This window comes from Eriocheir sinensis, chromosome 14 (genome assembly GCF_024679095.1).
Source record: "Eriocheir sinensis breed Jianghai 21 chromosome 14, ASM2467909v1, whole genome shotgun sequence".
NCBI classification, from domain to species: domain Eukaryota; kingdom Metazoa; phylum Arthropoda; class Malacostraca; order Decapoda; family Varunidae; genus Eriocheir; species Eriocheir sinensis.
The window spans coordinates 12,477,753-12,492,752 of NC_066522.1; the positions used below are offsets into that span (position 1 = coordinate 12,477,753).

At 42.7% G+C, this 15,000-nt stretch overlaps 1 protein-coding gene across 2 annotated transcripts in view; it reads right to left on the bottom strand.

Moving 5' to 3' along the window:
- The window catches only part of LOC126998476 (nascent polypeptide-associated complex subunit alpha, muscle-specific form-like), a 210,548-nt gene that overhangs the window by 116,121 nt on the left and 79,427 nt on the right, over positions 1-15,000 (bottom strand). For both annotated transcript variants that reach the window (XM_050860197.1, XM_050860196.1), the window contains exon 3: positions 3,900-4,189. In XM_050860197.1, coding sequence (XP_050716154.1) covers positions 3,900-4,016 — 117 coding nt within the window. In that variant the 5' untranslated portion in view covers positions 4,017-4,189. The remainder of the gene's footprint in view (positions 1-3,899; positions 4,190-15,000) is intronic.

The following is a 15,000-nucleotide window of genomic DNA, read 5'->3' on the forward strand; positions in this document are numbered from 1 at the left end:
ATATATATATATATATATATATATATATATGTAGATAAATAGGTAGATAGACTTTATGCCCTTTGAATAGGCAGCACACGGCAGTGCACCATTGGGTTTAGTTAATATTCATGTATATCTAAATAAGAAAATAAAAATTATCATTTACTCACTTCTAGAACACTCCATCTCACACACTTCTCCATCTCTTCGTCTCTCAGGAGGAGGAGGAGAGTGAAATGATGCGAAATATAGAAGAAATAATCAGAGAAAGAAAGAAAAGAGAAAAGAAAGAGGAGAGGACATGGAGAGAAAAGGAGTGGGAGTGAAGGAGGTAAGATTAATTCAATACGAGTAGGAGGAGGAGGAGGATGGAGGAGGAGGACGAGGAGAAAAAAGATGATAAAAAAAACTTATTCAAATCAGCTTAATTTTATATCACCTCTCTCTCTCTCTCTCTCTCTCTCTCTCTCTCTCTCTCTCTCTCTCTCTCTCTCTCTCTCTCTCTCTCTCTCTCTCTCTCTCTCTCTCTCTCTCTCTCTTCTTTAACACTTCATCTCTCACCCACTTCTCTAATCTTCATCTTTCACTCACCTTCTGTAACGCTTCATCTTTCCCTCACCTCTCTATCTCTCCATCTCTCACTCACCTCACTGCCTTCCGTCCACACTCTCCGTCTTTAGCGGTGATCAAGTGGTTTTCTCCCTTCAACCCTTTATAGAAAACGGGTTCCCCTCTCGCCCCATTACTCCAGGTGTCGATAAGCCGGAATACTGGTGCAGGCAGGGCGGAACGAGGCACGGGCGGCAGCGTGTACAGGACTGGGTCTAGGGAGCGCCAATTATTTTTCTTTTCTTTTTTTGCAGCACGGGAACAGCTCAAGGGCATACAGTAAACAAAGAAAACACAAAGAAACCGGCTAATTGATACTCCCACACTGTCCTTTTTTTTATTTCCCGTTCTTTTCACCTCTCCCCTTTTTTTCCCTCACTCGTTAGTTTTGGTTGAATTAAAAATAACGTGAGTATCCACAATTTTTTTTATAGTATAGCCCCGAAACAGGATTAAAGAGACGATTAACGGAGACGAACATCGAGGCCACGCGCACCTTTACCTTTCTGTTATCAATATGATTGCGTGGATAAGAGATTGGCTCATCGGCAGAAAACAACGAGTATTACTCAACGGACAGCCTTCCGATTGGCTTCCAGTCACTAGTGGAGTGCCTCAAGGGTCAGTGCTGGGACCCATTCTCTTTATCATATATATCAATGACCTAGAATCAGGACTTAAATCCAAAATATCGAAATTTGCTGACGACACCAAGGTGGAGGGAAAGGCCCTCGCAAAGACCGACTGCGAAATCATTCAGAAAGACCTCAATCACATTATCGAATGGTCGGAAAAATGGCAAATGTCCTTTAATGTTGACAAATGCAAAGTCATGTACATTGGGTCCAGAAACAGTAACCACACATACATCATGAATGGGAAACCTCTGCAGGCGATGCAGGAGGAAAAGGATCTTGGAATCACTATCAGCAGTGACCTGAAACACGCGAATCACTGTAAAAAAGCATATAACAAAGCCACACAATGCTCGGGTTCATAGCGAGAATTTCGAGTGTAAAACACCAGACGTGATGTTATCCTTGTATAATTCCATGTTAAGACCGCACCTCGAGTATGCAGGCGGTACAGTTCTGGTCTCCTAATTACAGAAAGTACATTGATTTACTGGAAAGGATTCAACGACGCGCCACGAAGATGATTCCAACCTTAAGGGCTCAACCGTACGAGGAACGACTCAAGCGACTCAATCTCTTTACATTGGAGGAAAGACGCCTACGAGGGGATATGATTCAAGTCTTCAAGTACTTGAAAAAATTCAATAACGTCGATTACTCCAAATTCTTTGAACTGCAAACCAACTCAAGAACTAGAAATAACGGTTTACCCATTCAGTCGAGTCGATGTAACACAGACACTGGAAGGAGTTTCTTTTCAAACCAAGTCATCCGCCACTGGAACAATCTTCCCTCAGAAGTAGTAAATGCGAATACCATCAACTCCTTCAAATATCGAATCGACCGTCACTTCGCTGCGTCGAGAGTAAACTGAATATCGAGGCGCTTCCATCTGCTCCTCAATATCGAGGTGCTTTCATCTGCTCCTCAAGCCAATAGACTTTCTGTTGCCTGCATTTTCATCCTCTTGTCATATCTCGAGGCTCGTTAAATTTGACCCCTTCCCTTTTCGAAACCAAAGTTGAGTACCCACAATTTCTATTTACAGTGAAGCTCCGAGGCAGGCTCAAGAGCCAATATGACGGAGATGAGCACCGAGGCCACGCGCATCTTCACCGGAACTTTTTGCCATATCCTGCGTCTCGTTACACTTCGTCCCTCCCCTTCCTCGAGACGATTTAAGAGTATCCACAAATTCCTTTTATAGTATAGCCATTATTCGAGACCTATTAAGTTTGCCCGCCCTCCAACCCCCGACCCTCTCTCCTTTCCTATCTTGTGAGCGCAATGTACCCCACTAAGATAAGGGAAGGAGGTACGGTACAGAGAATGTTAAACCCCTTGAGAATGGCTTCCGCTACCTGCCCGAACCCAACAATCAAGTGAGTTCAGGCGGCGAGTGCTAAGTGGGTAAAGTGGGATGTGGAGGATGAAAAGAAAGTATAAGGTTGTCGTGAGATGAATACTAAGGAAGGAAAGAGATTCAACATTACACCTCTTGAACACTTTGAACACCACTGGCCATATAAATAAAACACTGAATATTACATTACTTTTAAGATTGGATTTTGTGCTCAAATATCCAGTGAAAGCTGATACATTAATGGAATAAGGAAAATGTTTGTAAGAAGTTATTTCATCTGTGAGACCTTGAAACTGGTAGATTAGGTGGTGAAATGGGATGTAGGGAGGAGAAGGAAGTTAGGTTGACGTGGGATGCAGACTGAGGAAGAAAAGAGATTGATTACACTTCTTGAACACTAAATAACACTGAACATTTGAAAGCCACTGACCATTCTATCACTTTTAAGAATGGATTAAGTGGTGAAATGGGATGTAGGGAGGAGAAGAAAGTTAGGTTGACGTGGGATGCAGACTAAGGAAATTATGAAAAGAGACTTATTACACTTCTTAAACACTAAATACCACTGAACATTTGAAAGCCACTGACCATTCTATCACTTTTAAGAATGGATTAACTGGTGAAATGGGATGTAGGAAGGAGAAGAAAGTTAGGTTGACGTGGGATGCAGACTGAGGAAATTAAGAAAAGAGACTTATTACACTTCTTAAGCACTAAATACCACTGAACATTTGAGAGCCACTGACCATTACTATATCACTTTTAAGAATGAATTAAGAGGCGAAATGGGATAAAGAGGGTGAGGTTAGGTTGACGAAGCCCGCTAATCGCTGCTCCTGCAATATCCTTCCTCTTTTTTTTATTTCCCTTTCTTTTCATCTCTCCCCTTTTTCCTTTTTTTCTCACTAGTTAGTTTTGGTTGAATGGAAGATACCGTGAATATCCGCATCACAGTAGTAGAAGTAGTAGTAGTAGTAGTAGTGTTGGTTGAAGTTAGGATGAGGTTAGATGCATATTTAAAAGGAAAATACACTGAACATTGTACCATTTGAACACTATGAGCACCAATGAACACTTAAAAACAATAAAACTACAGGATATTACACCCCTTGAGAGATGAGATAAGAAGAGACGAGACGAGAGGAAACGAACATAAAATAACAAAAACAACAATAATAATAAAAATAAACAATAACAAAAATAAAACCGGGAATTAACTCACCATTTGAATTCACGTTTTCTTTCACCTTCTTTCCCAATAATAATAATGATGATGATGATGATAATAATAGTACAGGTTAATTACTCACCTCAGCTCGTCGTAGGTATTGCTCAATCTCCACGTAGGGGTCATTAGCAGCGGCGGAGGTGGAGGCGGAGGAGTGGAGGGGGGAGGAGAGGATGGAGGTGGTGGAGGTGGTGGTCATTGTGGTGGAGTATGGGAGGAGTATAGGAGAGGTGTGCTGATGGGTGGTGGCGGTGGTGGTGTGTTGGGGGTGTTGTGGGGGGTGTCACATCAACGCTGCTCCACCATCACCCCTCCATCCCTCCTCCCCTCCTCCTCCTCCTCCTTCCTCTTCTCTCCTCTTCTAAGCATCATCTGTGGAGGAAATAATAAAGGTAATGAGAAATCTAAATATTACAGCAGTTTTATGGTGGTGGTGGTAGTAGTAGTAGTAGTAGTAGTAGTAGTAGTAGTAGTAGTAGTAGTAGTAACTTATAGAGAAAAATATATACTAAATAGAAAGAGTAAAAAACAAATAACAAATAATAATAATAATAATAATAATAATAATAATAATAATAATAATAATAATAATAATAATAATAATAACAACAACAACAGCAATAGCACTGATGATTAAAAGGAGAAGTAGAAGCAGAAGAAGAAAAAGAAGAGAAAGAAAAAGAAGAAAAGGTAAAAAAAAAGAAGAAAAAGGAGAAGAAAACAACAACAATAACAACAACAACTCCACCCTCGCCATTAAAAGAGGAAGGAAGGAACGAAGCAGAGAGAAAAAAAGAGAAGGCAATTATCATAAACAATCACAGTCTGCTTGAGTAAGCCACCTCTCTCTCTCTCTCTCTCTCTCTCTCTCTCTCTCTCTCTCTCTCTTTTTTTCTCTTTTTTCCTTTTATTTTCTTTATTTTCTTTCCTTTCATTTTCTTTATTTTCTTTCCTTTTATTTATTTTTTTCTTTCCTTTTATTTTCTTTATTTTCTTTCCTTTCATTTTCTTTATTTTCTGTCCTTTTTTTATTTTCTTTCCTTTTATTTTCTTTATTTTCTTTCTTTTCATTCCCCTTCCTCATTACTTTCTTCTTTCTTTTTCTTATTCATCTCTCTCTCTCTCTCTCTCTCTCTCTCTCTCTCTCTCTCTCTCTCTCTCTCTCTCGGTTTTTGCTCCACTCCAACCCTCCCAAATAAAGTTTCTGGTCCTCCTCACACACACAATTCCTCCTCTTCCTCCTCCTCCTCTTCCTCCTGCTCCTCCCATTATCATTCCCGCCCATTATTAATAAGGCGCGAGCACCTTCATTAATTACTTTCCAATCCCGCGTTAATTAATTCTCCTAACCCTCCATTTGCACACGGCTTCGCTCGCTCGCTGGGTCGTTCACTGGTTCGCTCGCTGCTTCGTTCCGGGGATTCATTGGCAAAGGGCCGTATTTTTTAAGCATATCGGCGCCGAAGCACACATATTAGACAAGGCTTTCGTGGGAGTTGTATGCCTTTTCAGCGGTTCCTACTAGTTTTGCAAAGGGCTGTATTTTTAAGCATATCGGCGCCCAAGGACACATATTAGACAAGGCTTCCGTGGGAGTTGTGTGCCTTTCCAACGGTACTAGTTTTGTGACCCTGGTGGTAGATCGACCCTGCTTCTGTACCGTGAACCTAGAAGAACACTCATGAAAACCCGATTGATCTCCTTTTTGGGCTTTGGAAATAGTGTATGCGAGGGGTGGAAGCGTCTGACAATCCTTCTTCTGTACCATAAACCTAGAAGAACACTCATGAAAACCCGATTGATCTCCTTTTTGGGCGTTGGAAATAGTTGATGTGAGTTGTGGAAGCGTCTGATCATACCGGCCATGGACTCATTGCCTTTGTTTCCTTCTTCTTCGGCCCAAAGTTTTCCTGTTCCTTGTCTTTTGTGGTTTTAAATATTTTCCTCCTCCCGTTTCTTCTCTGCTTTCCCTTTTTTATATATATCTATTTTTAACTTTTTCGAATTAATTAAGAGAAAGCATGAGTTTTTTTTTTTCTAAGGGTAGGTATGAGATTAAATGCAAGGAAGAAAGAAATCAAGGTGAGAGAAAAAAAGGATATGAGGAAATAAATGATCAAGGGAAGGAGATGAAGAAAATGGAAGGAAATGAGGGAGGAAAAGGTAAGATAAAGTTGGGTGCATATTCTCTCTCTCTCTCTCTCTCTCTCTCTCTCTCTCTCTCTCTCTCTCTCTCTCTCTCTCTCTCTCTCTCTCTCTCATTTGCTTTCAATTAATCTCATACCTACCCTTAGAAAAAAAAAACTCATGCCTTCTCTTAATTAATTCGAAAAATTTAAAAATAGATACATAAAGAGAAGAGAAGGAGAGAAGAAACGGGAGGAGGAAAAAAAAAATACAGAAACTCCCCTCGATGCTAGCTGCGCGTGGGTACGATTCTCACCCCCGTCGAATTGGCCCTGTGAATCTGAGGAGGGAAGAACTCACAGGATACAAGGGCAGTGGGACATCAGGGTTACTACAGTTTGCCTTTCCTATGTTCACCCAGGTAGCACCATTTATCGACCGGCCCGAAAGGAAGGATGAACAGCTGGGTGAGTGAGCTGTATGCCAACTCCCCGGGCCGTGATTCGAAGATGGACCCACGGATTCGTAGCTAGGCACGCTAACCACTGCTACACGGAGAAGGAAATGTTATATTATTTTGGTGCGCGTTACGAATGAGGAAAGATTAGTTTTCGATTTGAGGTTTTCCGTTATTCCGTTCCGTTTTCTTTCGATTTCCTGATCTTGTTTTCTTTTTTTCAATTCGAGGGGAGTTTCTGTATAACATATATTTTTCCTCCTCTCGTTTCTACTCTCCTTCTCTTCTCTTTATATATCTGTTTTTAACTTTTTTCGAATTAATTAAGAGAAAGCATGAGTTTTTTTTTTTTCTAAGGGTGGGTATGAGATTAAATGACAGCAAATGAGAGAGAGAGAGAGAGAGAGAGAGAGAGAGAGAGAGAGAGAGAATATGCAATGAGAACGTTAGCAGGGGGAAAAAAAAGTAAGAGTAAAAACGGGGATTACTTAAAAGACTAAATTAAACGGAGGAAGAGGAGGAGGAGGAGGAGGAGGGAGGAAAAGGAGACGAAGGAAAAGAGGAAAAGGAAAGGAAAAATGATTGCAGGGAAGAAATTGAGGGCTGGAGGCGCAGACGAGAGAGAGAGAGAGAGAGAGAGAGAGAGAGAGAGAGAGAGAGAGAGAATGAGGACAGACAGAGGCGAGAGTAATGGAAAGTGAGAGGAAAGTATAAAAATAGTAAATGAAGGAGACGGAAAGAGAAGGAAGAAAGGATTAATTAGAGGAGGGACTACAAGAAGGAAGGAAGGAAGGAAAGATTAGAGGATATCATAAAGGAAGGAATGAGAGAGGGAAGGAAGAAGGATGGAATTAAATATTGAAGAAAGAAGGAAGAAAGGAAGAAGAGATTAATTAACGGAAGGAATAAAAGGAAGGAAGGAAGGAAGGAAGGAGAGATTAGAGGATATCATAAAAGAAGGAATGAGAGGGAAGGAAGAAGGATGGAATTAAATATTGAAGAAAGAAGGAAGAAAGGAAGAAGAGATTAATTAACGGAGGGACTAAAAGAAGGAAGGAAGGAAGGAAAGATTAGAGGATATCATAAAGGAAGGAATGAGAGAGGGAAGGAAGAAGGATGGAATGAAGTAATGAAGAAAGGAAGGAAGGAAGAAAGGAAGGAAAGATTAGAGGATATCATAAAGGAAGGAATGCGAGAGAGAAGGAAGAAGGATAGAATGAAAAAAGAAGGAAGAAAGGAATGAAGAAAGGAATGAAAGATAGAGAGAAAAATAAAGTATCAACGTGTATGAAAACTGCAAACACACACACACACACACACACACACACACACATTCCCCCATTCTCTCTCTCTCTCTCTCTCTCTCTCTCTCTCTCTCTCTCTCTCTCTCTCTCTCTCTCCTCCTCCTCCTCCTCTTCCTCCTCCTCCTCCTCCTCCTCTTCCACTATGAGTCAGCCCTCACCTCGCCATAATAATACTGCGACCTCTTCTCTCCTCCTCCTCCGCCTCCTCTTCCTCCTCCTCCTCCACCTGCTCCTCCTTTTCCTCCACCTGTCCTCATATGGTGGGATATATTGATGAGGAGAGAAGAAGAGGAAGATGAAGAAGAAGAAGAAGGAAAAGAAGAAGAAGAAAAAGAAGAAGATGAAGAGGAAGAAGCAGAAGAAGAAGAAGAACAAGAACAAGAAGGAGAAGAAGTAAGCAATAACGAAAGGAGTTAATAGAAAAACAGATAGATAGATATATAACTAAGAGGAGAAAGATAAATAAATATAAATATAAAGATACAAAACAAAACACATTAAAGATAAAAAAAACAGAGATGGCGGTGAAGAAGGAGGAGGACAACGATAACGAAAAAAAAATAAGAAGGAAAGACAAAAAAAAAAAAAGTAGGAAAATGAAAATGGAAAAAATAATGAAAATGGAAGGATGAAAAGCTCAGAAAAAAGAGGACTTAGGAGGACGGAGCAAAGGAGGAAGGCTGGAAAAAGAGGAGGAGGAGGAGGAGGAGGAGGAGAAGGTTATGGGAGGGACATGAGGGACCATAAATATGACATAATATAAACCTTAACATCTCTCTCTCTCTCTCTCTCTCTCTCTCTCTCTCTCTCTCTCTCTCTCCAATCACGAATCAAAGGATTAAAAAAGGGGTGAAGGGAAGGGAAGAGAATGGGAGGGGAGGGATGGGGGGAGGAGGGGATGGAAAGGGAGAGGAAGGGAGGGAAGGGAAGGACAAGGGAAAAGGAGGGGAAAGGCAGGGATGGGGAGGGAAGGAGAGGGGGAGGGAAAGGAAGGGGTGGGAAGGGGAAGGAAGGATAAGGGAAGGGAGGGGGAAGGGAAGGGAGGGAAGAGGAGGGGAGAAGCTTGGTTGCTAAATTAACCTGAATGTGTGTGTGTGTGTGTGTGTGTGTGTGTGTGTGTGTGTGTGTGTGTGTGTGTAAAATTGTGACTGATCATTTCAGACTACACGAAAAAAAAATGTAAGTGTTGATTGATATTTATGAAGTAGTAGTAGTAGTAGTAGTAGTAGTAATAGTAGAAGTAGTAGTAGTAGTAGAAGTAGTAGTAGTAGTAGTAGAAGTAGTAGTAGTAGGAGCGGTAGAGAAGTAGTAGTAGTAGTAGTAGTAGAAGTAGTAGTAGTAGGAGCGGTTGAGAAGTAGTAGTAGTAGTAGTAGTAGTAGTAGTAGTAGTAACAGCAGCTTTCGCTTCCAATATGCAATTCGCTTGAGTTCAGTTCCAGCAATAACAATCAGCCTAACCTTGTTCCCTAGACGAGTTTTCTGTGAACCAGTAATCAGAGTTAATGGCTGCAAACAACATTACTTCATTACTTTTCGCTGTTAGTATGCTGTCCCGAAGCCCGCCCACCAACCGAGACTCTAGATTCTCTCTCTATAATGAGGATCAAAGATGAGCATTCGAGGGACAGCATGAGCCAAGCAAGATGGTGCCACTATAAACACCTGCCTGCGCCAGAACGGGTTGGGGCCGACCATCAGGCCCCACCAAGAAAGCCTACCGGCGCCATAGGCTGACCGTAAAATAAAAAAAAACTAAAAAAAAAAAGACAGAAAAAGATATTGGAAATGAGGCGAGAACAGTTTAGAAGCTGCCGTTGTTTTCTGAGCTGGTAACAACTAACAAATGACATCTATTAAGTTAGGGAAAGCTTGAAATACAACTGCAAGAACCATTTATAACTTCAAAAACCCATATGAGAACGACGATTATGTTAAATACTTAGGTCCCCTTTCGGCTCCCACAACCACTATTTCCAAAGGCCACAAACGTGATTAGTCGGGTTTTAAAGAGTTTTTTTTTGTTCATATTTATGGTGCAGAAGAAGCCTTGTCAAACTATCACATGGCTCACTAAGCATGGATACACGAACACAACAACCTCTATAAAAGCCCTATTAGAAGTGAGTGTGTAAGCCCCGAAGTGTTTGAGAATATGGGACTGATGATCTCACGGGAAGGGCGGTAAATAAAGGACAAATAACCGGTAGCACACACACACACACACACACACACACGCACCGATCCAGTCAGTCTTGTCACCAGCGCAACACAACCCGTATGTAGCTATCCACCCACAACACAACACGACCGCCTCCTTTACTGACCCACAGACTAGTTGGGTTTATCTTCAAGGTGCCACCGCCCACAGAAGACCTAAAAAGATGAATACCGAGTGATGGAGACAGTGGAGAGCAGAAGAATGTAGAAGAAGAAGAAGAAGAAGAAGAAGAAGAAGAAGAAGAAGGATATAGATGATGATGATGAAGGAGAAAAAGAAGAAGATGAAGAAGAAGAAGATAGAGATGTTGGAGAAAGAGAAAAGATAAAGAAAATAATATTGAAGATGTTGAAGAGGAAGAAAAAAGAAAAAGATAAAAAAGTGATGGAAAGAATGCTGAAGAAACCAACAACAACAACAACAACAACAGAGAAGATAAGAAAAATACAAAAGGGAAAGAGAAAAACAAGGAAAAATCTTTAAAAACAAAAAAATAAAAAGCAGACCACCACACACTTCTCCCTAACAACAACAACAACAACGCCGGCGGCCCATGCATTCACCTTACCCCCAATACAAGACCACTTAAAAACAGACCCCCCCACCCCCACCTCCCCAGCCCCCACCCACACCGCCCGTTAACCCAACAGCTGGCTTGATTCACAACTTATCTTGACCTCCGTGTATGCGTCCTTCACACACACACACACACACACGACCCACGCCTCTGCATCACAACTCTGAACGTGAGAAGGCAGACGACGAGGAAGGAATGAAGGAGTGAGGAAAGGGAGGAAGGAGTCAAAGAAATATGGAGTGAAGAAAGAAGGTAGAATGAGTAAGGGAGTGATGGGAGGGAGAAGGAAGGAAGAGAGAAAGAGTGAAGGTGGAAGGAGAGATAGAGAAGAATGCGTTAAGGAGGAAGGAAGAGAGGAAGCATAAGTAAGAGATTCAAGGAGGAAAAAATGAAGAATAATTGGGGTGAATGAGGAAAGGCGTGAGTGAGGAAGAGAGGAGTGGGTGAGTGAACATTGAAAGGAAGAGTGAGGGAGGGAAGGATAGAGGGAAGGAGGAAGAGGTGTGAGGAAGGAAGAGTGAGTGAACGAAAGAAGAAGAAAAAGTAAATGAAAGAGAGAACGACTGAGTGAGTGGAAGAGTGAGCGAGGAGGAAATGTTAAAGAAGAAGTAAGAGAAGTGAAGGAAGAGGAAGAGGGGGGGAGGGGGAAGAAAGAATGAGAGAGAGTAGGAGTGAATGAGGAAAACAGACCAAAAGAGTAACAGAGAAAGGAAATGAGCAAGAAAAGGGACAAAGAACAGAGTAACCGTGATTGAAAGGAAGAAGAGGAGAACTGAATGAGTGAATAAAAATGAATATGAATGAAGAAAAGTGAAAAGTGAATATGAATGAAGAATGAATGAGGAAGTAAAAACACCATCGAGCATAATAAAAAAAAACATTACTCATACTCAGCAAAAACGGAATAGACGGAAAGACTGTAAGAGCGGATGAATGGATGGAGATAGACGACGATGATAAAGACGGGAAGAGAGATGGATGAAGAAAAATGAAGAAAATGACAAGACGAAGTATACAAATGACGCTCATGAATGTGTGTGTGTGTGTATGTGTGTGTGTGTGTGTGTGTGTGTGTGTGTGTGTGTGTTCCTCGATGGCGTCACGTGATTGGTGGAGAAAAATGACACTTCCACGGGGAGGCGACATCTGATTGGTCCAGGCGAGAGATGCGATCACAAAGCCGCTTCCTGATTGGCTCGTTGCAGGTGGTCTCTCTCTCTCTCTCTCTCTCTCCTTGTTTTTCTTTCTCTTCTTCTAATATAGTTTCCTTTTCTCTTCATTCTCTTTCTCTTTCCTTCTTGCTTCCTCCCTTTCTTCCTCTCTCTTCCTTGTTTCCTTATTTTCTCTCTCTCCTTTTTGCTAACCACACACTTCTTCTTTAGCTTCCTACTCCTCCTCTTTTTTTTATTCCCTCTTCTTCCTCCTCCTCCTCCTGCTTCTCTTATCTTCTCTTCTCTCACTTCCTCCTTCCTCTCACCACCTTTCTCGCTCAATTACTCTTTCCTTCTCTCTCTCTCTCTCTCTCTCATGACGATTACCTTCTTCTTCTTCTTCTTCTTCTTCTCCTATCATCTCCCTCCCATACGCATCTTCTAGCCCCATGCATACCCATCACCGCCCTATATCACCACTCTCACCACCCTCATCAACACCACCACCACCTCCACCACCACCACCACCACCACCTCAAATCCCAGCATAACACCCTCTACTTTCCACTTTCTCACCTCCCTCTTTCTCTACCTCTTCCATGATTTTGACGCACACACCCACACCTACACCCACTGCAACCCACCCAACCACCTATGTACTCCACCCACCACCCATAGGCACCGCCACGCCCTTGTCAGCACCATCACAGACCCCACCCACCTCACCCTATCTACGTAACCACCACCACCACCTCTGCTTCCACACCCAACCATCCACCCTTACTGTACCTTTATGTCTACCTAACACATCAATGGTACAATGATTTTTTCTTATATTTTTTCCCCTTTTCTTGTCTTTTCTTCTTCTTCTTGCTTCTTTTTCTTCTTTTTCTGTTTTTTTTTCTTCTTCTTCCTTCTTCTTTTCCTTCTTCTCCTCTTCTTTTACTTAGTACCCCCTCCAACATCATTATCATTCTTCCTTTTATTTCCTCCTTCTTCTTCTTCCTCTTCTTCAATTAGTTTCACCTCCAACACCTCGATCACTCCTCCTCCTCCTCCTCCTCCTCCTTCATCTTCTTCTCCTCTTCTTTCACTTAGTACCCCCTCCAACATCATTATCATTCTTCCTTTTATTTCCTCTTTCTTCTTCTTCCTCTTCTTCAATTAGTTTCACCTCTAACACCTCGATCACTCCTCCTCCTCCTCCTCCTCCTTCATCTTCTCCTTCTTCTCCTCTTCTTTCACTTAGTACCAACTCCAACATCATTATCATTCTTCCTTTTATTTCCTCCTTCTTCTTCCTCCTCTTCAATTAGTTCCACCTCCAACACCTCGATCACTCCTCCTCCTCCTCCTCCTCCTCTACGCGCCCTTCATCTCACTTATCATGTCACATTCCTCCTCCCACCTCACACCCCACATGTTCTTCTAACAACTATATCTACCCACCTAGCTATCAACGCGACACCTTGTTTTCTCACCTGCCTACCTACCTGTCTACCTGTCTACCCGCTTATATATGTATGCCTTGAACTACCATTATTTACTATCAAAATACACTTCAGTTCACCTCTTTTTTTTTTTTTTTTTTACAGCAAGGGAGGAAGGTCAAGGGCAAAAAATAAATGATAACAAAAAAGATAAAAGAAAACAGAATGAGAGGTCAGAAGAGATAATTATAGATGGTTAATGTTAGGATGATTAATGAGGTAATTTGAAGTGCTTTTGGAGACGGTAATTATAGGTCCAGGTGTGAGTAGGATGTCTAATTACTACTGCCTCTTGATTCATGCACTCTCTTTTATGTCATTTGTAATTCCTCATAATGACACACACACACACACACACACACACACACACACACACACACACACACACACACACACACACACACACACACACACACATTCAGGTTAATTTATCAACTAAGCTTCTCCAATCCTCTTCCCTCCCTTTCCTTCCCCTTCCCTCCCCTTCCCACCCCTTCCCTTCCCTCCCCCTTTCTTCTCCCCTCCCCATCCCTTCCTATCCCTTTCGTCCCCTTCCCTACCGTTTTCCCCTTCTTCCTGTCTTCCCTGTCTCCTCACTACTCACCAATTAATCTCTCATCCATCTCCTCAGCCATCTTCCTCCACTCCCTTCTACAATTAGTTACCTCATCCACTTCCACCAACATCCACGCTTATCCAGTTCCTCTCCCCCCACCCATGAAGCAAGCTGGCGCCACTATAATAGAAAAAATTTGCCTGCGCCATAACGGGCTGGGACAGAAAACCGGGCCCCGCCAAGAGAGCTTTCCGGCGCCATAGACTGAACGTAAAAGAAAGAAAAAAGAAAAAGAAAGAAAAAGAAAAATAGTAACCTCATCTACGTACTTCTTTAGTCAATCGCCTCACCCACCAACATCCACCCTACCTCGCTTCATCCACCTTCTCTCCTACCCAGAAAATCAGTCATCTCATCCACTTTTGCAGCCAGTCACCTCACCCAAACAACAACATCCACTCCACCCCACCTCATGCACCTTCTCACCCATTCATTTCATCCAGTCATCCATCCTTCACTCACTTCATCCACCACCAAAATACATCCATTCACGCATCCATAGTCAGTCACCTCACCCACCACCAACATCCACCCATCCTACACTCCACCTCATCACCCATTCATCCACCCATAGCCAGTCACGTCATCCACCCGTCACCATACCCACCACTAACATTCACCCACTTACCCATACTTAGCGGGTCACGACATCCATCCACCCTACCATCCCCTCATCCACCCTTAGCAAGTCACCCCACATATCCACCTCCTCACCCACCATAAACATTCACCCCACACCCCACCTCATCACCCATTCAACCACCCATAGCAAGTCACCCCACCCCTCACCCCCCACCCCCCACCTCCCACTTTAATGATCATGTCGCACACACCCACTTTCTCCCCCCCTTCTCCCCCACCCCCACCCCCACCCCACACCACGCCAGATAGACTCTCCACATCTTGATTTCAACCACACCCTTCCCTCATGTAGCATTCCACCCACCTCATCCACATCGCTGCTATAAATTACCATACGTGGTGGTGGTGGTGGTGGTGGTGGTGGTGTGCGGGGGTGAGTGTGGGGAGGAGAGATCGTAGATGGGGGTTCTGTGTGTGTGTGTGTGTGTGTGTGTGTGTGATAACAAACATAATATATTTTTCGTTTTCGTCTATACACCTGTAACATACCATCACGTGTCTCTCTCTCTCTCTCTCTCTCTCTCTCTCTCTCTCTCTCTCTCTCTCTCTCGTCACACACACAAAGAAACGTCGCTATAATGATATGTTCAAACAAAACAAA